At 41.1% G+C, this 26,535-nt stretch overlaps 2 protein-coding genes across 2 annotated transcripts in view; both read left to right on the top strand.

Moving 5' to 3' along the window:
• rab40c (RAB40c, member RAS oncogene family) overlaps positions 1-7,048 on the top strand; it is a 72,808-nt gene extending 65,760 nt beyond the window's left edge. Inside the window, exon 7 of the transcript XR_004565652.1 lies at positions 7,038-7,048. The gene's annotated coding sequence lies outside the window, so the exon portion shown is untranslated. The remainder of the gene's footprint in view (positions 1-7,037) is intronic.
• LOC117528002 (gastrula zinc finger protein XlCGF57.1-like) lies at positions 4,213-16,472 on the top strand. Its single transcript, XM_034190524.1, has 3 exons — positions 4,213-4,475; positions 14,602-14,939; positions 14,988-16,472. Exons 1-3 carry the CDS (start codon positions 4,280-4,282, stop codon positions 16,134-16,136), a joined length of 1,683 nt encoding a protein of 560 aa, XP_034046415.1. The 5' UTR covers positions 4,213-4,279; the 3' UTR covers positions 16,137-16,472.
• Positions 16,473-26,535: the final 10,063 nt, after the last annotated feature.

Raw genomic sequence — 26,535 nt, 5'->3', positions numbered from 1 at the left:
GCAAGGCAAAGCCATACAATAATTACAGAAAAACCCCAACTGTCAAAACGACCCCCTGTGAGCAAGCACTTGGCGACAGTGGGAAGGGAAAACTGAGTGACTATGCAAGAAGAAGAATGAGGAAAGCCACCAAGACACCCAGGAGAACTTATAGGCTTCTGTGGCTGTGATTGGAGAAATTTTGCATAGTGCATGTTTTGCATTTTGTATCACCAGTTATACAGCTTCTTGATGAAGTGGTACAGAGGAGGATTTTCTTAAAAAGAAGACAAGAAAGTTCAGCTACAATTTGCCACAAGGTACATCTGAGATGCAAGCCTAGATTTAATGTTTTGGTGAAAGAAAATCCTTCTCTGCTCCACTAAATGTGTGTGTAGGTCCTACATTCTACTCTGTAGGATGTAGGATCTACACCCTGCAGTTTTAACTTTAGCCACATTTCATGTCACCTTGACACTGAAACTCCAGATAAGGTTAGAATTTGTGGTTTGCTCTGCATAGCGAGCTCTCGTCTCAACAAAATATTTAAAGTGCAATCAGGAGGAAATGTTTGAAAATCCCGCCCCCGCCTCTGCACACACTCCTTTGTCTTTTGACCCGTTGAACATCACAGCCGTTGCATCGCGCTGGAACACGTGCAGAGTTGATGCTTTGTAACAGCCAAACTGCTCTGACTGGCTTCTGGCGCGGGAATGAAGGCAGCGTGTGATCTGCACCACCTCCACATCACACTGTCCCATGATTCATAGCTGCTGAATAAAAGATGCTCTTTTTCTTAGATCTCTGGAGGGCTTCGTCTCTTCACTCCCACCTAGTGCAGCGGATAACTGAAAAAATGCTTCAAATGGTGACGCAAGCACCAAATTTGGCACACGTACGCCTAGACATTACTCTTAAAAATGCCGAGTGGCCACATGAACGTTCAATAGGCGGCCAAGAAGGTCAATTGAAGAATTACACAAGAGTCAAAATTTTAAAATGCTCCAGTCATATTGAAAGGTATTCCATATTATTTGTCTGATCATAAAGATTCCGAAAAGGTATAGCTTGGACTATCTGTGAATGAATGCACGTGGGCCGGCAGGACACGTGCCAGCAGATGTGGACATGAATGAGACGAGCGAACTGCTTCTCATTCATCTGATTTCATGACTGTACGTCAGTGACCATGGGTCATCTACAGAGGAACAGAAGGATCATATTTGTATTGCCTGCTCGATGAGAGGGATTTCATACAATGCGATGTTTTTATATGGTGCATTGTTGTTTTGCTTTTTTTTTTTTTAATATGTCCATGTGCTTCCTGATATAAGGCAGTGTTCTGCACATTTTACAGCATAGTGATGGCAGCTGGGGGCACTGTGTTCCCGCGTGCATGAACTGTCGCACCAGCGTGATGTTTCGCGGTGCGCACATTTCAGCTGCTCCGACGGGCGTTGCCCTGGAGTTGTACATATTCCCACTATGTGTGAAGGGGCCTTTAAGTTCAGTTTTGTCCACAAGCCAAAGATAAAGTGTTGAAAAGCTCAAACGAGGTCATTTGACTCTTTTGGAGACGGGGCTTGAGAGGTGACTCGAGCAGCTAGTGATGATCAAAATATTACTCTCTTGATTGCAAACAAAAATTTAGGAATGACACTGTTCATGAACCTTGGTGGTGCAACTCATCCTATGCTGGTTGGTGGACTGAAATAAAACTTCACATAATAGAAGGACACCACATGAAGAACTGCACAAAGGAAAATAATCCTAATGATAATAACAAATATAACGCATTGTTAAAACACCCTCAGCCATATGAGCATGTAATCAATGAAAGAGTGTGTAGAAAGAATGTGACGTTTTGACCCCTTAGAATAGGTCCAGATTAACCCTCTTTCAACTTGCCCAAGGACTGTGTCCCAAGAATGTTCCTGGTGAATTTGATGACCCTGGCAGTAATAGGACTGGACTTACCCTGAGCACAGACAGACGGATGGACTTCACAATACCCCGTGACCACATTTATGAGTGGCCATCTTGGATTGTTAAGTGTGGATGATGATATACTTTTTTTTTTTTTGTAATTGGCACCATTTCATTCCTTGGCCCTGTAAATGTATGTGTATTTAGCCACTGGAATCAAAATCCCTAGATCATCTTCTGTATAAGCCGAGATACTGGAAAAAAGCTCATTTTTACAAAACCAAGATGGTCACTATAGCAGCTTCCAGCAAAATGGAATAATCCATTTTCTGATTGGCTATTGCATGCACTTTTCAAAAATGTATATTATATAACACCTGAATAGATCCTTGTCAAACCACCAAAGAATTGATGGTTTGTATGTCACGATATGGATCATTCGTCCCATTTGTCATTGTGTTTCATTGACCGTGCAAATTTGGTTTCATACATTTTGTATTATATAACAGCTGAGTGGATACTTGTCATTTGATTGGTGCTTTGTATGTCACATGACATGGATTAATTCATCCCATTTGTGTTGCATTGCATTTAGAGTGTGGCTTGGTTCCATTTAGAGTGCAAATTTGGTTCTATATGTTTGGTACCATTGCACTCTGCACACACCCACACATGTCCTCGTGCACATGCGCTCACATGATCACACGCACATGTGTGCACATGTCCTTGTGAATGCATGCACATGTGCTCATGCTTGTGCACGCGCATGTGCGCGTGCCCACACATGCTCATGCACGCATACACAAAACAAATCCGCTGTGCTGTCTGGAGGCTGTTAGCAGGAAGAAAGAAAGAAAATCTGGACTCATTTCTGATGTGATTTTTTTTTCACTGCACTGAGGATGTAGTCTTTTTTTGGTTGTACACACACGCACAAGCACCGACCAGGTAGAGTGTGTGTGCACAGGGGCGGGGGACAACGACTCTCCCAAGATATAATTTGATTGAGACACACAGACACACACACAAAACAAATCCACTGTGCTGTCTGGAGGCTGTTAGGAAGAAAAAACAAAAGCTGAACTTTTTTTTTTTTTGCTGCACTGAGGATGTACACAGTCGACTGAGCCCGTTGCGTCTGTGTGCACGTGCGTGCACGCGGGGGACAACGACACAATGATTTGATTGAACTAACTACGCTGCTAATTCTTGTAATACACACAAACACACACACATACACACAAAATCCAGTCCGCTGTAAGCCGTCTGGATGCATGAAGACCTGTTCACATGAAACGCTGATGTGATTTTTGGCTGGACTGATGAGCTACACAAAGTCTTTTCTTTTTTATATGGAAGTCCGAAGTCAGTGCACAGCATCACTGGACTACACATTACAGAGGAAACCAAAATGTAAGTCCCTTTTCTGTTGTTTATAAATTAATAAAATATCAAATGGCAAGGATCTATTTTAGCCGTTATATAAAACAAATAATGTTTTTACATTCTTTCAATGGAACAGATATTTAATTTGGTGAAAGCTGGAACATACTATTCAACTTGGCTTTGCCTCATTGAATGGTATGTTCCAGATTTCACCTCATGAAATATTTGTACCATTGAACTCATAAACATTCATTATTTGTATATTGTATTATAAATCTTTCTTCTCATCTAGAATCTGGTAACAGTGTTTGAAACACTGGTGTTTCAAAGGGTTCCAAATGTTTCAGAGCAGTGTTTCAAGGTAGCCGTCACTAATTTGCTGTACTGATGAAAGGTTCTGGCTCCACCCCCAGTAACATGCGCCATCTATTCGGTCTATCCTTTAATTCTGGTATTATTACTTCACCACTGGCTGTATTTTCTTCAGTATTTGCCCACACATTGTGTTTCTCCTTGCAGGAGCTAGTTTAACCTGTTAGCTGATGGTGACTTGAAGTACTGAACTCATGAGCAAACAATGCACTCAGTGTTTGAGCAGATAGCAGACAAACTGCATATTACCATAGCTGTTTGTAATCCACTAACCATCTAGTAGGTGGCAGACACCTCTAAGGGATATCACATAGGAAAACCAAAGTTGCTTTTGGGATTGAGCTGCTTCAACAAAATAACCATGAAGAAGGAATTGGAAGACTGATTTTGCAGACAGGGAAGAGAATTTTGGGTGAGTGTGTGGTCGAAAGGTGTCCTACAACCTTTTTCTAAATGTATTTATTTTTGTCAGCAACCTGTCTCGTTACTGGCGGTAATACGCCAGCATCTTTATTTTGAAAGCGGCGCCGGATGTGGTGTTGGTGTCAGCGGAACACGCGCTGACTTGACTTGCTCGTGTGAGTGTGTGTGGTGTTGCTCCTCGAGGAGGTGCATCATGTCCAGTCTGGAGCTCCTTCGCGTGCTTGTTGGTGAGCGGCTCTCTGCGGCCGCCGACGACATTGTGGAGGCGGTGAGACAAACTCTGGCGAGCTACGAGGAAGAGATTATTCTGTCCAAACGGGCGCTGTGCCGCCAGCGAACTCTGCTGCAGGCGGTTCTACAACCGGAAGTCAAAGTCAACAAAGTCTCAGGTTCGTCCTCACCTCAGAAACGCATCTTTGTGCCGTCACATGCAATATGATGCATTTGTTTACGACGTGAACTTAAAGATAAATTTAAATTATACTAAAGCAGATTGCAGTTCCAGGTCAGTAGTCTTTGTGTTGTGTAAGTACTTCCGGTGCACCGTTCCAGTTCATTAGCTCGGGGTCAGAGTGCAGTCTAAAACTGCAACATTTTCACATTCTAAAAGGAACAGTGCGACAAACAAACCGTCCTGAGTGGACATTGGTTAGTTTTTGGTGCCCGGAGTTTGTGGATGCCATCTTATGAGGGCAAATAAAAACATAGTAAGGCCCCGTCACACCTTGAGGATTTAGCTAGCGTTTTAAAAAAGTGCTGGCATAAGTCCAATTAAGGGTTAAACTTACCCTTAAGTTAAGGGTAAGTTTTTTTTTTTTTTTTTTTGTAGCTGATAAGCTAAGCTCCTCAAAAAATTTTGGGCCTGTGGACCATGGAAATATAGACTGGAATGGACGCGCGCGCCTCAGTCTATTAGCGTCGCTCAGGACAGGAAGGCGCCATTACTAAGGGTGGAGATGTGCAGACCATCAGTAATAAACTGACCGCTTTTTTTGCACTAGCGTCGCTATTTCTTAACAGATTTTAATAAATGTAGGCTTGTTTTAAAGCCCTTTAATTGCTCTTTCTAATGAACCCATGCATGCCTGGGTAGAAAAAAAAATGTTTTATGTTAAAGTGTAGAAATTTGGGGAAAATATGCCATTTTGTTCATTTACTGCGATTTTTTTTTTTCTGTCATCATAATTGTCGATGGATTTTTATAAATGAAGTCTTGTAAGTTGTATTCAAGCTGATTAAACGCTCTAACGAACCCATATATGCCTGGATAAAAAATCCTTATGTATTAAAATATAAATCTGAAGCATGTCTTGCCATTGTGCTCATTTACCTTGCTGCTTTTTCCACTGTAATATTATTGCTAGTCTTTTAATAACAACATATATACAACCCCTGGCAAAAATTATGGAATCACCGGCCTCGGAGGATGTTCATTCAGTTGTTTAATTTTGTAGAAAAAAAGCAGATCACAGACATGACACAAAACTAAAGTCATTTCAAATGGCAATTTTCTGTCTTTAAGAAACACTATAAGAAATCAAGAAAAAAAGATTGTGGCAGTCAGTGACGGTTACTTTTTTAGACCAAGCAGAGGAAAAAAATATGGAATCACTCAATTCTGAGGAAAAAATTATGGAATCACCCTGTAAATTTTCATCCCCAAAACTAACACCTGCATCATATCAGATCTGCTCGTTAGTCTGCATCTAAAAAGGAGTGAACACACCTTGGAGAGCTGTTGCACCAAGTGGACTGACATGAATCATGGCTCCAACAGGAGAGATGTCAATTGAAACCAAGGAGAGGATTATCAAACTCTTAAAAGAGAGTAAATCATCACGCAGTGTTGCAAAAGATGTTGGTTGTTCACAGTCAGCTGTGTCTAAACTCTGGACCAAATACAAACATGGGAAGGTTGTTAAAGGCAAACATACTGGTAGACCAAGGAAGACATCAAAGCGTCAAGACAGAAAACTTAAAGCAATATGTCTCAAAAATCGAAAAATGTACAACAAAACAAATGAGGAACGAATGAGAGGAAACTGACGCCAACGTCTGTGACCGAACTGTAAGAAACCGCCTAAAGGAAATGGGATTTACATACAGAAAAGCTAAACGAAAGGCATCATTAACACCTAAACAGAAAAAAACAAGGTTACAATGGGCTAAGGAAAAGCAATTGTGGACTGTGGATGACTGGATGAAAGTCATATTCAGTGATGAATCTCGAATCTGCATTGGGCAAGGTGATGATGCTGGAACTTTTGTTTGGTGCCTTTCCAATGAGATTTATAAAGATGACTGCCTGAAGAGAACATGTACATTTCCACAGTCATTGATGATATGGGGCTGCATGTCAGGTAAAGGCACTGGGGAGATGGCTGTCATTACATCATCAATAAATGCACAAGTTTATGTTGATATTTTGGACAATTGAAAGGATGTTTGGGGATGATGAAATCATTTTTCAAGATGATAATGCATCTTGCCATAGAGCAAAAACTGTGAAAACATTCCTTGCAAAAAGACACATAGGGTCAATGTCATGGCATAGGGTCAATGTCAATGAGCAGATCTGATTTGATGCAGGTGTTAATTTGGGGGATGAAAATTTACAGGGTGATTCCATAATTTTTTCCTCAGAATTGAGTGATTCCATTTTTTTTTTCCTCTGCTTGGTCTAAAAAAGTAACCGTTACTGACTGCCACAGTCTTTTTTCTTGATTTCTTATAGTGTTTCTTAAAGCCAGAAAGTTGCCATTTGAAATGACTTTAGTTTTGTGTCATGTCTGTGATCTGCTTTTTTTCTACAAAATTAAACAACTGAATGAACATCCTCCGAGGCCGGTGATTCCATAATTTTTGCCAGGGGTTGTATGATTTTTACTAACATTTTATTACACATCCAGACACAGGAACAGTTCCTGTGTCTGGATGTGATGTTCCTCCAGGACATCACTCTAATGAATATTTAATAGAGGTGCACCGATCGATCGGCCACCGATCATTATCGGCCGATCACGCCTTGATTGGTGATCGGCAAAATGCGCCGATCAAAAGGACCGATCACAACAGTGCACAGTTGTTTTGGGGGGTGTTTGTTAGGAAAATGATCATTTCTCTACATTCATTAAAGACCCTGCAGCGGGTCGTGATCAACTTTTCTGCAGCACGGCTTTGCTCTGAACCTTGAACCAATCGAAGCAGTGGTTCGCAGATTGAAGCAATGCTTCGATCTATTGCTTTGTTTATTCTTTCTGTCTTTCGCTTAATTTTCCCCCGCTAAAACCCTAAAGAGCATACGTCTGTGAGTATTATTTACCTTTTCTATGTTAAACCGACCTGTTATGGTCTTCTGAAACAGTTGATGTATTTTATAACTTAAAAACGGGAGCGATGCTAACGCGTTAGCATGTCTATGTTAAAAGTTAGCATTAAGCAGTTGCAGCTCTCATCACGTTCGGGTGCATTTGTTTTCAAATTGTAATATTTCTTAAATTTATTTTTGTTTATATATTAATAATCTAATGCTTATTATATACAATTTTAGAGGAAGACAAAAAGAACCTGAATAGAAACACAACAGAAAATATATAATAGCAACTAACAATGAACATAAATAAATAAATACATACATATAGAAATAAGTGTTTCCTGTGAACACCTAGTGTCTCTTACACCTCCATTTCATCCCTGTCTTGTTTAAGATTAATGACAGTTTGTTTCAGTCAAACCATATTTTCAGTTTGTTAATTTCTTCAGTGATTTCCTCCAGAACTATCTGCCAAACTAGAAAACTGCTGCATCCTAGTAAGAGCAGAATACTACTGGAATGAATTTGAATAAGGAAAGTTGTTTTGTTTTTTCTCACCTAAATGGATGCTGCACTCACTCCAGTTTATTGTCTGCAATAGTCCCAGATTACATTTCAGAGCTTCTAGAATTGAAACATTTTCGTGCGGGTGGTGTTGGGGGGTAATTTTGGGTTTCAGCTTTTTTTGTTTTTCACCACTTTCATCCCTGAATATGTCAATCGTGAGTCACGTTTGTGCAGATTAAAGTTACTAACTGGGACTCCTGTCTTGTTGCGAGAAAGAAATGAGAATCGTCCTCCGTTCTGTTCACACAGCTCCAAACGCTGCGCGGCTCTCTGATGAGTCAAATTAGAATGATAGTCTAGTCTGAATTAATAACTTCAAAATGAAACACCGTTTTGTTTATTTTTGTTTTTGCTTTCCTCTGTGACGTAAACTCATTTTGACTTCTGATATGAGCTGGACGGACAAGGAGAGCAGTCGCCATCATCTAATGTAGTCCATGTCCGTCCAGCTCATATCAGAAGTCAAAATGAGTCAAATGGCTGAGAGATCTAAATAGACTGCTGTGTAATGAATGGAACCACACTGCCATCTAGTGGATATCCAGTGTGCGTGAGTGTGTATTTGTGAATCAGTAGGCATTTGTTTGTGGATCTGTGGATTTCGTGAAAAGAATGTCTCAAAATTACGTCACAGAGGAAAGCGATGAATGCATGTAATTGGTGATCCACAAATACAATTTCCAGTTTTACAAATCTATTTTTACAAATTAAGTTTTATATTTGCAAATACAACATTATTTGCAAAGACCAATTTACAAGTTACAAATACGAAATTTGCATTTGTGGATATCTGAACACATTTGCAAATCAATGATTATTTGTAGATCACCCTGCGTGCATTTACAAATATTAATGAGACAATTTTAACCCCATAGAATGAGGGCTGTATTTTACATTCTCAACGTTCTGTAGGCTGTAACCTGAGCAACATGAAAAAGGGAAAAGAAAAGCTTGCTGGTAGAACAAAGTCAGTGTAATAAAACAAAAGTTGGCAGTTTATTCTAGTGTTTTTATTTGAATGCATGTTTTTTTGTTTTCATCATTAAGTTTTAATGCAAAAATAGTCATATACATTAGACCTATATTCTTATTTTGGGCATGATCCAAATATGTACTTGATTGGTATCGGCCGATCAAAATTTCAGTGATCGGTGATCGGCCTAAAAAATCCTGATCGGTGCACCTCTAATATTTAAATATGTGCACTGTTAGGAACTAATAAACCTCTTGACTACAACAAACACTGAACACTCATCAGAATCCACACAATATCAAATGTCTGCACAGAGATCTGAATAACACATGAATACTTAGAGAAAGTAAATTCTGAAATATCAAAATTATCTCTGAATTTACTGTTGCAGTACAGCTCTTCAAAACTTTGTAACAGAATTGTGTTGATGACTGAATTGCTAATTTTCTGATGCCGTAAAAGAAAAAATAAGCTCAGTAATCTTTCAAAGTTGATCCATTATTTTGGGGTGCCAAATATTGTAAATACCAAATATGAGCTTTATGCTTCCATTCAGAGCTGATATATTTCTTTCTGAATATGCAAATACTCGTACAGGTTAAAAATTGGTTCGCGCCATATTATGCTACTTTGCAATTTTTCACTATGAAGGCATTTGAGCTAGATAAAAACATTTTGACATAAAGTTGGTATATCAATATGCTCTCCACAAAAAAATTATGAAGTGGCTGAGCATATGCCCACATGGTCAAATCATAAAGGCCTATTTTTGACATTCTGTGATCATGTTCAATTTTCAAGAGTCAATAATTCAAAAACCCTTCAAGTTATGACCACAATGTTAATGTTTTACACACATATAACTCGTACCCCAGATATGTGCATTCTACAATATGAAGATTATCCATTGAATCCCTTCTTTAGTACAGCTCTTTGAAATTTTGTAATTTTTTCTGAGAATGGACATACTGCCAATTTTGTGATGAAAAATTAACTCTGTATCCCATTTTTGAAATTTACTACTGTATCTGTATCTGGGGTGCCCAAATAGGGTGTATTCCACATTTGAACTTTATATCTGTATTTTTTAGCTGAGATAATACCTTTTAAAAATGAACAAAAGCGCAAAATGCATTTGCAAGTGTAAAATAGGATTGTGGACACCCTGATTTAAAAAAAAATCATATCTAAAAAGATAACTTGGAATTAAGAGCCATGGTCTGTAACTGTGGAATGGTTTATAGAAGGGGGTGATATATCATGTTTCAGTAGGCCACAGTAGGGAAGATATATTGTCCAAAGGGACAAAAATTACGTTTTTTTATCCAAAGAGCCCTTTGGGCGGAAAATTACAGCCCTTTTTAGGGTAGGGTTAAAGGGGCCAGAACAGTGACATAGTCAAAATGTGGATTTTGACCTTTGAATATCTGTGTGTGCCCTCAGTAAGCCTCATTGATCTTATGGTATATGGATATATGGATGGAGTTCTCCCATTTGGCATTCTATTTTTCAAGGCAAACTGAGGGCGCCGCCTATAGGTGGTGCTTCAAATCACAACTTTTGGCATTTTGGGCTACATTTGGGACCCTCCCAGGGCCTGCGTCTTGGATAAGCCTTGCTCATTTATGTATATTTGGATACACTGGGACAAGTTCTTTCCAAATTTGCATAAATGGCGGTGGCTTAGTTAGGGCGCTTTTGCATAGGTGGCTCTCTTTATGTTAAGAACACGATATGTGGCGATTTTCATTTGGCCATATCTCGGTGCGCCCCCTGTGGATTTCTGTGAAACTTGTTTTATTGTTTTATTATCAGCCCCAACGACACCCAACCAGTCCCAGCTGAAAACTGCCCCTCCCTGAGCCTGGTTCTGCTGGAGGTTTCTTCCTCTTAAAAGGGAGTTTTCCCTCCCACTGTCGCCAAGTGGTTGCTCACAGGGGGTCGTTTTGACCGTTGGGGTTTTTCTGTAATTATTGTATGGCAAATGATCATCTTATGGCTTCGGACAGTGGACTCATCTCTGTGCTTGTTCTGTTAGACCTCAGTGCTGCTTTTGATACTGTTGACCATAAAATTTCATTACAGAGATTAGAGCATGCCATAGGTATTAAAGGCACTGCGCTGCGGTGGTTTGAATCATATTTGTCTAATAGATTACAGTTGTTACGCAGATGATACCCAGCTTTATCTATCCATGAAGCCAGAGGACACACACCAATTAGCTAAACTGCAGGATTGTCTTACAGACATAAAGACATGGATGACCTCTAATTTCCTGCTTTTAAACTCAGATAAAACTGAAGTTATTGTACTTGGCCCCACAAATCTTAGAAACATGGTGTCTAACCAGATCCTTACTCTGGATGGCATTACCCTGACCTCTAGTAATACTGTGAGAAATCTTGGAGTCATTTTTGATCAGGATATGTCATTCAAAGCGCATATTAAACAAATATGTAGGACTGCTTTTTTGCATTTACGCAATATCTCTAAAATCAGAAAGGTCTTATCTCAGAGTGATGCTGAAAAACTAATTCATGCATTTATTTCCTCTAGGCTGGACTATTGTAATTCATTATTATCAGGTTGTCCTAAAAGTTCCCTGAAAAGCCTTCAGTTAATTCAAAATGCTGCAGCTAGAGTACTGACGGGGACTAGAAGGAGAGAGCATATCTCACCCATATTGGCCTCTCTTCATTGGCTTCCTGTTAATTCTAGAATTGAATTTAAAATTCTTCTTCTTACTTATAAGGTTTTGAATAATCAGGTCCCATCTTATCTTAGGGACCTCGTAGTACCATATCACCCCAATAGAGCGCTTCGCTCTCAGACTGCAGGCTTACTTGTAGTTCCTAGGGTTTGTAAGAGTAGAATGGGAGGCAGAGCCTTCAGCTTTCAGGCTCCTCTCCTGTGGAACCAGCTCCCAATTCAGATCAGGGAGACAGACACCCTCTCTACTTTTAAGATTAGGCTTAAAACTTTCCTTTTTGCTAAAGCTTATAGTTAGGGCTGGATCAGGTGACCCTGAACCATCCCTTAGTTATGCTGCTATAGACGTAGACTGCTGGGGGGTTCCCATGATGCACTGTTTCTTTCTCTTTTTGCTCTGTATGCACCACTCTGCATTTAATCATTAGTGATCGATCTCTGCTCCCCTCCACAGCATGTCTTTTTCCTGGTTCTCTCCCTCAGCCCCAACCAGTCCCAGCAGAAGACTGCCTCTCCCTGAGCCTGGTTCTGCTGGAGGTTTCTTCCTGTTAAAAGGGAGTTTTCCCACTGTAGCCAAGTGCTTGCTCACAGGGGGTCGTTTTGACCGTTGGGGTTTTACATAATTATTGTATGGCCTTGCCTTACAATGTAAAGCGCCTTGGGGCAACTGTTTGTTGTGATTTGGCGCTATATAAATAAAATTGATTTTGATTTGATTTGATTATGCTCCTCTCTATCTGCTATTCATGATAAAGATATCAAGAAGGTGTTTTGCCTCATTAACCCTCCTTGTGGGCTAATGAGGCAAAAAGCCTTCCTGATATCCACCACAGGTAGATATTAGGGCATGGAAGACTCCACTGAATTATGGAGCTGATCCAGATCTAGAGAGATATTATGGCATGGAAGACGCCACTGAATTGTGGAGGTGATCCAGATCTAGAGAGATATTAGGGCATGGAAGACTCCACTGAAGTCTGGAGGTGATCCAGGTCCAGAGAGATATTAGGGCATGGAAGATGCCACTGAATTGTGGAGGTGATCCAGATCTAGAGAGATATTAGGGAATGGAAGACTCCACTGAAGTCTGGAGGTGATCCAGAGAGATATTAGGGCATGGAAGACGCCACTGAATTGTGGAGGTGATCCAGATCTAGAGAGATATTAGGGAATGGAAGACTCCACTGAAGTTTGGAGGTGATCCAGATCTAGAGAGATATTAGGGCATGGAAGACTCCACTGAATTGTGGAGGTGATCCAGAAATAAAAAGTAATCCTTTTTAATGCACATAATGGCTGGTGCTTATTTAAGGCAGGTGTTTATTTTTTTCAGACAACATTTCAACAATTCAGATCAGGGAGACAGATACCCTCTCTACTTTTAAGATTAGGCTTAAAACTTTCCTTTTCGCTAAGGCTTATAGTTAGGGCTGGATCGGGTGACCCTGGACCATCCCTTGGTTATGCTGCTTTAGACGTAGATTGTGGGGGGTTCCCATGATGCACTGTTTCTTTCTCTTTTTGCTCCGTTTGCATCACTCTGCATTTAATCATTAGTGATCGATCTCTGCCCCCCTTCACGGCATGTCTTTTTCCTGGTTTTTTCCCTCAGCCCCAACCAGTCTCAGCAGAAGACTGCCCCTCCCTGAGCCTGGTTCTGCTGGAGGTTTCTTCCTGTTAAAAGGGAGTTTTTCCTTCCCACTGTTGCCAAGTGCTTGCTCATAGGGGGTCGTTTTGACCGTTGGGGTTTTTCATAATTATTGTATGGCCTTGCCTTACAATATGGAGCGCCTTGGGGCAACTGTTTGTTGTGATTTGGCGCTATATAAGAAAAAAGTTGATTGATTGATTGATTAAATGAGGCAGGCCCCTATTCAAGGTCAGGCGTTTAATCAAGGAAATACATAAGACTAATTGATGTTGGGGATTCGTTTGGTGCCTCCAGACTGTAACTAATACGTTAAATACATATAATGGATTTTGTCTGATTTATACATATAGCAGATTTTGATTACAATGGACAAAATTCACTGGTTTACCTGAATCCATTATATACGTTTTACTGTGTGTGTGTGTGTGTGTGTGTGTGTGTGTGTGTGTGTGTGTGTGTGTGTGTGTGTGTGTGTGTGTGTGTGTGTGTGTGTGTGTGTGTGTGTGTGTGTGTGTGTGTGTGTGTGTGTGTGTACATTTTTCAGAGAATATGAATAACACAAAACTTGGTTGTGTTTACTGTGTTTACTCTTTTTAAATCATAACAGAAACTACCCAAATGACCCTGATCAAAAGTTTACATACACCAGTTCTTAATAATGTATTATTAACTGAGCATGAGGTCTGTATGCGAAAATATCAGATCAAGACATTGACAGTACGGACCGAGTGTTAGAGAGGTCTGTGCGGAAAAACAGAGGTTTGTGTGTTTGTGTGTATGTATATATATATATATATGTGTGTGTGTGTGTATACGCACTTTGATTCATGGATATTTTTTCCAGATTTGAAAATAAAATCTAACATCTTCTTGAAATAATATAACTATTAAAGGGGTCACATAGTGCAAAACCAGTAATATTGTGATATAATACAGTCACAGTCCAAAAAGTGAAAAATACTGTGATGTTAATTTTTGTTCACCCCTAACCATACCTCCTCCTGAGGCATGGCCCCCAAATAACTCATTTTCTAGAGAAACGCGTAGCTACAAATGTGGACGTGCATGAGTTGTTCTGCAGTGAGCTGGGATGTTTTTACAGCGACACACTGTTTGAAGATGTCCAAACAGTCACAAAGCCGGCCCTGCATAAAACGTCCCGATACCATCCCAGAGAATCACGTCCTCCTCCAAAAGATACCGAGTAACACGCTGCGCTTCATATTGTGTCTGTCTCGTCTCTGTCTGTGCAGCATAGCTTCAGCAAAGTTCATGAGATGTTTTTTTGTTCTGTTCCTGCAGACCAGCCGCAGCTGACTCTGTCCGTCTGGGAGGAGGACTTCCAGTCAGAACAGAAGCCTCCACAGCCTGAAAGGAGTCAGGAGGAGCCGTGCAGCAGTCATGTGGAGGAGGACAGCACCCCGAGATTCATGTTCACAACTCAAGAATCCAGTTACCAGAGCGACGACGTCGGGACAGAAGATCCTCTGACGGACAGTTCAGCCAAGCAGAGTCAAGCAAATACTGAGGAGGAGAGGAATCGAAACGATGTCTGTGAGATGGAGGAGCAGAGAGAAGCAAATGATGACGATGAGAATGAGGAGCAGGGAAATCTAAACGACGACAATGAGGAGGAGGAGGAGAAGCAGAGAAATGCAAATGATGATGATTATGAGGAGCAGGAGGATAAGACTTCTTTGAGGTTTTCTCCAGTGGACTGTGTTGACAGTGAGGAGGAGTGGAGGGGCAGCGAGGAGTCCCCGACCGATGAGAGTGACAGCAATGACGAATGGAAAAAACACAAGACCTCGTCTTTACCAGTGGCTCAAAAACCGTGTGCAGCTAAAAAGTTGAAAACCTCAATTTGTTGTAAAGTCTGCGGGAAAAATTTTCACGCCAACACTGCTTTAGTGAACCACATGATCGTCCACTCCAAGGATGTCTGTGGTGTTTGTGGGGAAAATTTCCCAACGGAGGAGAGCTTTGAAAGCCACGTGAAAACGCACGTGAAAGCAGAGATTTGCAGCTTTTGTGGTAAATGTTTTGTGGGCCCCCGAGCTCTGTCCATGCACGTGAGGATCCACACGGGTGAAAAACCCTTCAGCTGCAGAGTTTGTAAAAAATCCTTCAGTTTTCACCACAACATGGTGCGACACGAGAGGGTGCACACGGGGGAGAAGCCGTACGAGTGCATCATCTGCAGCAGATGCTTCAGTGATTGTAGCACGCTTAAACGCCACATGCATACTCACACGGGCGCCGCCAAACCCGAGCACGGACACGGCAGCAGCACGCAGGAGTTGACCACAAATCCCTCTCTTCCCAAAAAGCAGGTGCTCCGGACCATATGCGACGTGTGTGGGAAAATGTGCGGTAGCGTTGTGTCACTGGTAAATCATGTCAAATGCCACTCCACAGACCTCTGCGGCGTTTGCGGAATGCGTTTCGATTCAGAAGAAAACCTAAAACGTCACCTGAAAACTCACAAACGTGGCAAAGTTTGCGACATTTGTGGCAAGTGTTTTGACAGCAGAGCAAACCTGGAAATACACATGCGGATCCACACGGGGGAGAAACCGTTCCTGTGCTCCAACTGCGGGAAATCCTTCACCTGCCGACACAATATGCTGCGCCATGTGAGAATCCACACCGGAGAGAAACCCTACTGTTGTAAGACGTGTGGTCGCAAGTTCAGGGACCAGTCGGCTCTGAGGTATCACTCCATAAAGCACACCGGGACCAAGCCGCACCGGTGCCAGGTGTGCTGGAAAACCTTCTACCGCAAGGCAGATGTCAGGATTCACATGAAGAAACACGCCACAGAGAAGCAACTCTGAAGCAGATTTTATTTTACAAAATTTTTTGCACCCTAAAAGATGTGAATTTCACTTTTCAGTATCACACAGCTATTTTTTCAAATCAGTTCTATTTTATGTAGCTTTAAAGCTGTTTTTCCTAAGAGAATGATCTCTTTTAGCTTTTCCTAGAATGTTGTTCGTTTGGACCTAAACCCAGTTCTCAAATACAGCAACCAAAGAGGATGTGGATTCACTTGTCATGATGTTGGTTTGGAAGAGAAATGACTTCAAAATGAACGTGGTTTTTATGACCCTGGAAGGTTGGTTCTAATATGGACCACAATTAGAGGTGGAGCCATAACATTTGAAAGCAAAAATGAATTGTAGTGTAGTTGGTTATTATAATAATTGCATTTTTATTAAACTTGATGAAAATTATTGTTCCCATCTTCAGTGTTGTTACTACATTTGGAGAGGTTTTGGAAAAGAGTAGACCCCAAATTTTATTTATTTATTTTTAGTACATTTGTTTTCTTTCCCCCGTCTAATTAACAAAGTTTCAGTAAACCATCTTCAAGAAGAGATAATTGGATGTGTTTATGCAAAACATTTGTCAATTTTCTCTCTCTCTCTCTCTCTCTCTCTCTCTCTCGTATATGTGTGTGTGTGTGTGTGTGCGCGCAGCAGCAGGTAAAATAAGTACTGAACATGTCACCATTTTTCTCAGTAAATATATTTCTAAATTGACATAACAGTTTTACCGGATGTTGGTCACAATCCAAGTAATCCACACATATGAAGAAATTAAACCATAGATGCCTATAAATTGTGTAATAATGTGAAATGACACAGGGAAAAAATATTGAACACTTGAAAAAAGGGAGGTGCAAAAAGCATGGAAAGCTAAGACACCAACTAAAATCTATCAGTCGTTAGAAAGCAGTCCTGCCCCTTGTCAGTGCAAATTAATATCAGCTGGTTCAGTCCCAACTGATGTCCTATAAAAGGTGTCTCATTACCAAGGTGTCACACAAGAAACATCTCGTAGTTAAAAGCAGTGGGGTCTCAAGATTTTTGCAACCTTATTGTTGCAAAACATATTGATGGGTGATTGGTTATAGAAGGATTTCTAAACTTGTGAATGTTGGCAGTGAGCACCGTGGGACCATAATCTGGAAGTGGAAAGAACATCGTTTCACCATAAAATGGTCATGACCAGCTGCTCCTCACAGGACAACAGGCAAGCAGCTTGGTGAGAAGGCAACAAATGATGGTGCAATTATTAGAAAATAAAAACACAAGATGACTAGCAATCTCCCTCGGTGTGAAGCTCCATGCAAGATCTTGCCTTGTGGGGTAGGGATGATTTTGAAAAAACCCAGAACTACACAAGAGGACCTGGTCAATGACCTGAAGAGAGCTGGGACCACAGTCACAAAGATTACATTAGTAACACATTACGCCGTCATGGTTTAAAATCCTGCAGGGCAGCAAGGTCCCCCTGCTCAAGCCAGCACATGTCCAGGCCGGTTTGAAGTTTGCCAGGGATCATCTGGATGATCCAGAGGAGGCATGGGAGAAGGTCATGTGGTCAGATGAGACCAAAATAGAGCTTTTTGGTATCAACTCCACTCACTGTTTGGAGGATGAGAACAACCCCAAGAACACTGTCTCAACCGTGAAGCATGGGGGTGGAAACATACTCTGGGGGAGCTTTTCTGCAAAGGGGACAGGACGACTGCACCGTATTGAAGGGAGGATGGATGGGGTCATGTATCATGCGATTGTGGCAAACAATCTCCTTCCCTCAGTAAGAGCATTGAAGATGGGTCATGGCTGGGTCTTCCAGCATGACAATGACCCCAAACACACAGCCAGGGCTACTAAGGAGGGGCTCCGTAAGAAGCATTTCAAGGTCCTAGAGTGGCCGAGCCAGTCTCCAGACCTGAACTCAACAGAAAATCTTTGGAGGGAGCCGAAACTCTAAACCTGAAAGATCTGTATGGAGGAATGGACCAAAGTCCCTGCTGCTGTGTACAAACTCGTTCAAGAACTAAAGGAAACGTCATAACCTCTGTAATTGCAAACAAAGGTTTCTGTACCAAATATTAGTCTATTTTACTTATTTCATGCAATAAAATGCAAATTATTTTAAAAAAAATCATACAATGTGACTTTTTTTTTTTTTTCGGATTCTGTCTGTCACAGTTGAAATGTACCTAAGATAAAAATTACAGACCTCCATTTTGTGTAGGTGGGAAAACTTGTGAATTCAACAGTGTATCTAATACTTATTTGCCTCACTGTAGATTTTGAAAAGGGTCGGCCCAAGAACTGACCCTTCTGGGACTCCACAAGCAACGGGGTGGATTTCAGATGCTGATGGAATGAGTGGACAAACTGTTGGGAATTCTGCTGTTATGTTTTTTTTTCTGTTACAGACATGAGAAAGCAGCTTAATGTCACTGGCAAGCTATGAACAAGTACAGCACAAAACAAATATGCAACCATCTGTCTGATGCTCAAAGTTTTGAGCATGCACACAAATTTACGACAGACCCGCCAACGATCAATTGACAACACATTTAATGATGACAAAAGGTTTGTACAGGATAAAAATGGACAGAAACTGGTGAGTTATTTGTAACTCATTTTTTATTTGTGATGACATCAAACATTTTATTGGAAGCTTCTGGGGAAAACCTGGTCTTGTTAGGAGAGACGGCATCCATCCCACTTTGGATGGAGCAGCTCTCATTTCTAGAAATCTGGCCAATTTTCTTAAATCCTCCAAACCGTGACTATCCAGGGTTGGGACCAGGAAGCAGAGTTGTAGTCTTACATACCTCTCTGCAGCTTCTCTCCCCCTGCCATCTCCTCATTACCCCATCCCCGTAGAGACGGTGCCTGCTCCCAGACCACCAATAACCAGCAAAAATCTATTTAAGCATAAAAATTAAAAAAGAAAAAAATAATATAGCACCTTCAATTGCATCACAGACTAAAACAGTTAAATGTGGTCTATTAAACATTAGGTCTCTCTCTTCTAAGCCCCTGTTGGTAAATGATATAATAATTGATCAACATATTGATTTATTCTGCCTTACAGAAACCTGGTTACAGCAGGATGAATATGTTAGTTTAAATGAGTCAACACCCCCGAGTCACACTGTCAGAATGCTCGTAGCACGGGCCGAGGCGGAGGATTAGCAGCAATCTTCCATTCCAGCTTATTAATTAATCAAAAACCCAGAGCTTTAATTCATTTGAAAGCTTGACTCTTAGTCTTGTCCATCCAAATTGGAAGTCCCAAAAACCAGTTTTATTTGTTATTATCTATCGTCCACCTGGTCGTTACTGTGAGTTTCTCTGTGAATTTTCAGACCTTTTGTCTGACTTAGTGCTTAGCTCAGATAAGATAATTATAGTGGGCGATTTTAACATCCACACAGATACTGAGAATGACAGCCTCAACACTGCATTTAATCTATTATTAGACTCTTGGCTTTGCTCAAAATGTAAATGAGTCCACCCACCACTTTAATCATATCTTAGATATTGTTCTGACTTATGGTATGGAAATTAAAGACTTAACAGTATTCCCTGAAAACTGCCTTCTGTCTGATCATTTCTTAATATTTACATTTACTCTGATGGACTACCCAGCAGTCGGGAATAAGTTTCATTACACTAGAAGTCTTTCAGAAAGCACTGTAACTAGGTTTAAGGATATGATTCCTTCTTTATGTTCTCTAATGCCATATACCAACACAGTGCAGAGTAGCTACCTAAACTCTAAGTGAGATAGAGTATCTCGTCAATAGTTTTACATCCTCATTGAAGACAACTTTGGATGCTGTAGCTCCTCTGAAAAAGAGAGTTTTAAATCAGAAGTGCCTGACTCTGTGGTAGAACTCACAAACTCGCAGCTTAAAGCAGATAACCCGTAAGTTGGAGAGGAAATGGCGTCTCACTAATTTAGAAGATCTTCACTTAGCCTGGAAAAAAAAAAAAGCCCTCCGTAAAGCTAGGACATCTTACTACTCATCACTAATTGAAGAAAATAAGAACAACCCCAGGTTTCTTTTCAGGACTGTAGCCAGGCTGACAAAGAGTCAGAGCTCTATTGAGCCGAGTATTCCTTTAACTTTAACTAGTAATGACTTTCTTTGCTAATAAAATTTTAACTATTAGAGAAAAAATTACTCATAACCATCCCAAAGACGTATCGTTATCTTTGGCTGCTTTCAGTGATGCCGGTATTTGGTTAGACTCTTTCTCTCCGATTGTTCTGTCTGAGTTATTTTCATTAGTTACTTCATCCAAACCATCAACATGTTTATTAGACCCCATTCCTACCAGGCTGCTCAAGGAAGCCCTACCATTATTTAATGCTTCGATCTTAAATATAATCAATCTATCTTTATTAGTTGGCTATGTACCACAGGCTTTTAAGGTGGCAGTAATTAAACCATTACTTAAAAAGCAATCACTTGACCCAGCTATCTTAGCTAATTATAGGCCAATCTCCAACCTTCCTTTTCTCTCAAAAATTCTTGAAAGGGTAGTTGTAAAACAGCTAACTGATCATCTGCAGAGGAATGGTCTATTTGAAGAGTTTCAGTCAGGTTTTAGAATTCATCATAGTACAGAAACAGCATTAGTGAAGGTTACAAATGATCTTTTTATGGCCTCAGACAGTGGACTAATCTCTGTGCTTGTTCTGTTAGACCTCAGTGCTGCTTTTGATACTGTTGACCATAAAATTTTATTACAGAGATTAGAGCATGCCATAGGTATTAAAGGCACTGTGCTGCGGTGGTTTGAATCATATTTATCTAATAGATTACAATTTGTTCATGTAAATGGGGAATCTTCTTCACAGACTAAGGTTAATTATGGAATTCCACAAGGTTCTGTGCTAGGACCAATTTTATTCACTTTATACATGCTTCCCTTAGGCAGTATTATTAGACAGCATTGCTTAAATTTTCAGTTACGCAGATGATACCCAGCTTTATCTATCCATGAAGCCAGAGGACACACACCAATTAGCTAAACTGCAGGATTGTCTTGCAGACATAAAGACATGGATGACCTCTAATTTCCTGCTTTTAAACTCAGATAAAGCTGAAGTTATTGTACTTGGCCCCACAAATCTTAGAAACATGGTGTCTAACCAGATCCTTACTCTGGATGGCATTACCCTGACCTCTAGTAATACTGTGAGAAATCTTGGAGTCATTTTTGATCAGGATATGTCATTCAATGTGCATATTAAACAAATATGTAGGACTGCTTTTTTGCATTTACGCAATATCTCTAAAATTAGAAAGGTCTTGTCTCAGAGTGATGCTGAAAAACTGATTCATGCATTTATTTCCTCTAGGCTGGACTATTGTAATTCATTATTATCAGGTTGTCCTAAAAGTTCCCTGAAAAGCCTTCAGTTAATTCAAAATGCTGCAGCTAGAGTACTGACAGGGACTAGAAGGAGAGAGCATATCTCACCCATATTGGCCTCTCTTCATTGGCTTCCTGTTAATTCTAGAATAGAATTTAAAGTTCTTCTTGTGAGTGTTTCTTTCTCTTTTTGCTCTGTATGCACCACTCTGCATTTAATCATTAGTGATTGATCTCTGCTCCCCTCCACAGCATGACTTTTTCCTGGTTCTCTCCCTCAGCCCCAACCAGTCCCAGCAGAAGACTGCCCCTCTCTGAGCCTGGTTCTGCTGGAGGTTTCTTCCTGTTAAAAGGGAGTTTTTCCTTCCCACTGTCGCCAAGTGCTTGCTCACGGGGTCGTTTTGACCGTTGGGGTTTTTTACATAATTATTGTATGGCCTTGCCTTACAATATAAAGCGCCTTGGGGCAACTGTTTGTTGTGATTTGGCGCTATATAAATAAAATTGATTGAATTGATTGATTGAAATCGCTGTTTCAACTGACATGATTATTGGCCGTGTACATGCAATGGCCCACCCCCTCTTCAGGCACACTGTCATGCAGAATGCCCTGGGGACTCTGACGCATGAATACAATGTGCGTGTGTATATATATATTAGTTATATATATAGTTTTTTCACGCCTGTCGGTTACGTCATTCGCCTGTGGGCTGGCTTTGAGTGAGGAGTGGTCCACCCCTCCCGTCGGAATCTCTTTGTCTGAGAACTTCCTGAGAGACTGGCGCTGTGCTTGATCAAAATTTTTTCAAAAACTGTGAGGCACATCGAAGTGGACACCATTCGAGAAATTGAAAATGAAAATTTTAACGGCTGATGAGAGATTATGGACTGTTGCTGTCGCTTTAAGGACTGCCCACGGAGCGGGACGTCGCGACGTGCCCTGAGCCGCCGCTGTCTGCCTGTTCCGAGCTGAAAGCTTCCAAATTTAAGCCTCTGTTGACCCAGGACGTCGTGACAGAACAGAGAACTTTCAGAACAGGTCGGGATCAGCAGTTTATCCGGACATTCCACTGTTAAAGGAGATTTTGTAATGAAAGAAAGTGCGGACGGGTCCGCGCACCGCCACAGGAAAAACACCTCCGTTGGAAGCCTTAAGGACAAGTTGGAACATGTCCAGCTGTTAAACAATTTCTCAGATACTCACTCAACTGAAAGCCATCAAAAGCCGCCTGTTGTAGTTTGCCCCTGGTCTGCTGGCTTCTGTTTTTTTTTTAATGTTTTCAGGTGAAGCTGAGGTGGAGCTGCTGGTGATTTGGCTGGGTGCTTTTCACTGTGTGTACGTCAGGGCTCTGCTCCCCACTGTCAGAGGGCATGTGGGCTCCGCCTCTGTGTCTTTTAGCTTTGTCTCCCAACATGACAACAACCCAAAACATAAGGCGCTGCTGGTGAAGAACTGTCTCCAGAAGACCAAAGTGAACATTGCTGGCTGGCCTACACAAAGCACTGACTTAAATCCCATTGAAAATCTGTGGGGTGAACTGAAGACTAGGGTCCATGCCAGAAGACCAAGAAATCTGGAGGAACTTGAGAGATTTGCCAAAGAAGAATGGGCTGGGATTCCTCAGGAGCCATATCTCAGACTTGCTGAACTCTACAACAAACAACTGCAGGTGACTGTTAGCATCAGCAGACTGTTGACCCCAAAACGTGAATCTGCTGCAAATCGTGAATTATTCCGCAAACCATTCATAAAAATGTACGCAAACTGTGAATATCCATGAACCATTAATAATTTTGCTGCAAACTGTAAATAAAATATCCCACAAACTGTGAACACAGGTCTCTCAAAACCTAAGTATCATTCATGATGTATATTTTCTTTCAGTTTAAGTAGTTTACAGATTTCAGTTTACGGATTAATTACTTCAGGGTCATGACAATTAACTTCAGGGTCAGTACACCCAGTGAGGTGAGGCCCAAGTGGACTCTCGTTTTTGGTGTCAAGCACCCTGCCCAGCTGGGCGTGACCCGTTCTGGGTACAGTGACAGGTGGGGAGTCTGACTGGGGCAGTACACCTGTCAAACAGTAATGCAGGTGTCCCAAGGCGAACTCGGGGAGGACAGAAACCTCCCGTGGAGCAGAAGGGCAAAAGCTTGCTTGATCTTGATTTTCAGTATGAATACAGACGGTGAAAGCGGAGCCTCATGGTCTGTCTTAACTTTTTGGGTTTTAAGCAGAAGGTGTTAGAAAAGTTACCACAGGGATAACTGGCTTGTGGCGGCCAAGCGTTTACAGCAATGTCACTTTTTGATCCTGTGATGTCGACTCTTCAAATCATCATGAAGCAGAACTCACCAAGCATTGGACTGTTGCACCTTGACTACACAAATTTGATCCCTGCACTGCTGCGCGATTGGGCACCGTAGTCTCGTTTGAGGATGGGTAATAAAGGGGTTAAATGAAAGAGCATATGACGCAAAAAATATACTTCCAGGGTCAGCCTGGTTATCGCCCATTCACTTGTCTGTCCCCATCAGAAACACGGCACTTTCTCTATGTTTTTGAGCAAATTACACGGCAAAGAAAGTGAAAATGCAAAGAAAAAGTGATGATGTGGTGGAAAATGGACATGTGTTGTGGTTTGTTTGACTTGAAGCTCAAACATGTTGAGGCAGTTGTGCAGGGGTTGATCGATGAGAGACCGGAGCGACTCTGTCCACCTTCAATTCCTCATTATTCACAATGAATCTCACTAAAACTTACCGACACAACCCCTCCCATTTGCCTTGTCTTCCCTTCTCCATTGAGAACTGAAAAAACTTCAATTTTCACGACGTAAATGCAGCCAAAACGAAACAGTACTCCATGTGAAGCGAAGCTGTGCAATGGCGGACAGCTTGCCGCAGGCTGTCTCTGGAAGTGCTCAAATCCCATGATATCACACAGGGGTTCAAACGAGACTACTCTGTCCCATTTGTTGTGCCAATGCGTCATCCCTCTTTGTGCTGTGCTTGCTTTGTCTGTGCCACTCTATATAAAATAGGGGTGCACGATATATACCATTTGTACGGTACACTGTATAAATTTGGCCTACGGTAGAGATTTGGACTCCACCAACTAATCACGATAACGCCCTGAGTTTATCAATCCATGAAAACTCCTCTGTGAGGCATGTGTGAACCACTGTTCCTTTGGTGCAGAGTGCATGGGGAGGGCAGGGGGTGTTCTGAGCTGATGTGTGTATGTCACTGAGACGAGGAGTGTTCATGTGAGATGCCTGAGTGTCTTCCGCACTTAGCAGCTCTGTCGCTGAACACTGCAAAACCAAGACGTGCAATATTTGCAAAGTCATTATTTATTTCAGCCGACGCTCTGGGCAGAAGCATACACCTCCACCCCGACCTGAATCAAACACTTGAGGAAGTGTGACATTAAATAATGCAAGGAGTTTTTCACTAGAGCAGAAAGACAAAATCAGCCAGGGAATGAGGATTTACCCAGAATGACTTCAATTATGAGTAAATAAAGTACTTTTGTAAAATTTTTGGTGGTTTGGTGTTGAGGTTTGTAAATGAAATGCTCTCTGACTGTCCTGAAAATGCTTTATGTATTCAGAGCGGGTGCGCCATCTAGTGTTCAAGAGATGAACCTTCAGCCATTGACCCAACAATAACACCAAAACATCAAATCCAGGTTTGCATCTTCGATGTACCTTCCGGCAAATTGTAGCTGTAGAGATCTGCACAATAAATGTTCTCAAAATTACATTAAATCTGTTTTTGTTTATTTGTTGTAATTTTTTAAAATCAGTTTAGCTTTGCTAAGGGACCCATTCAGAAACACATAATTTTTTACACTTAAGTTTATATATATACAGTAGTGTTCAGAATAATAGTAGTGCTATGTGACTAAAACGATTAATCCAGGTTTTGAGTATATTTCTTATTGTTACATGGGAAACAAGGTACCAGTAGATTCAGTAGATTCTCACAAATCCAACAAGACCAAGCATTCATGATATGCACACTCTTAAGGCTATGAAAGTGGGCTATTAGTAAAAAAAAAAGTAGAAAAGTGGATGTTCACAATAACAGTAGTGTGGCATTCACTCAGTGAGATCATCAATTTTGTGGAACAAACAGGTGTGAATCAGGTGTCCCTTATTTAAGGATGAAGCCAGCACCTGTTGAACATGATTTTCTCTTTGAAAGCCTGAGGAAAATGGGACGTTCAAGACATTTTTCAGAAGAACAGTGTAGTTTGATTAAAAAGTTGATTGGAGACGGGAAAACCTATACGCAGGTGCAAAAAATCATAGGCTGTTCATCTACAATGATCTCCAATGCTTTAAAATGGACAAAAAAAACCAAAAAACAAAACAGAGACGTGTGGAAGAAAATGGAAAACAACCATCAAAATGGATACAAGAATAACCAGAATGGCAAAGACTCACCCATTGATCAGCTCCAGGATGATCAAAGACAGTCTGGAGTTACCTGTTAAGTGCTGCGACAGAAGACGCCTGTGTGAAGCTAATTTATTTGCAAGAATCCCCCCGCAAAGTTAAATAAAAGACATGTGCAGAAGAGGTTACAATTTGCCAAAGAACACATCAACTGGCCTAAAGAAAAATGGAGGAATATTTTGTGGACTGATGAGAGTAAACTTTTTCTTTTTGGGTCCAAGGGCCGCAGACAGTTTGTGAGACTTCCCCCAAACTCTGAATTCAAGCCAGAGTTCACAGTGAAGACAGTGAAGCATGGTGGTGCAAGCATCATGATATGGGCATGTTTCTCCTACTATGGTGTTGGGCCTATATATCGCATACCAGGTATCATGGATCAGTTTGGATATGTCAAAATACTTGAAGAGGTCATGTTGCCATGAAATGGGTGTTTCAACAAGACAATGACCCCAACCACACTAGTAAAGGAGCAAAATCTTGGTTCCAAACCAACAAAATTAATGCCTTGCAGATGTGAAGAAATCATGAAAAACTGTGGTTATACAACTAAATACTAGTTTAGTGATTCA

This window comes from Thalassophryne amazonica, chromosome 16 (genome assembly GCF_902500255.1).
Source record: "Thalassophryne amazonica chromosome 16, fThaAma1.1, whole genome shotgun sequence".
Taxonomy (NCBI): domain Eukaryota; kingdom Metazoa; phylum Chordata; class Actinopteri; order Batrachoidiformes; family Batrachoididae; genus Thalassophryne; species Thalassophryne amazonica.
This window is presented reverse-complemented; position numbering and strand designations above follow the sequence as displayed.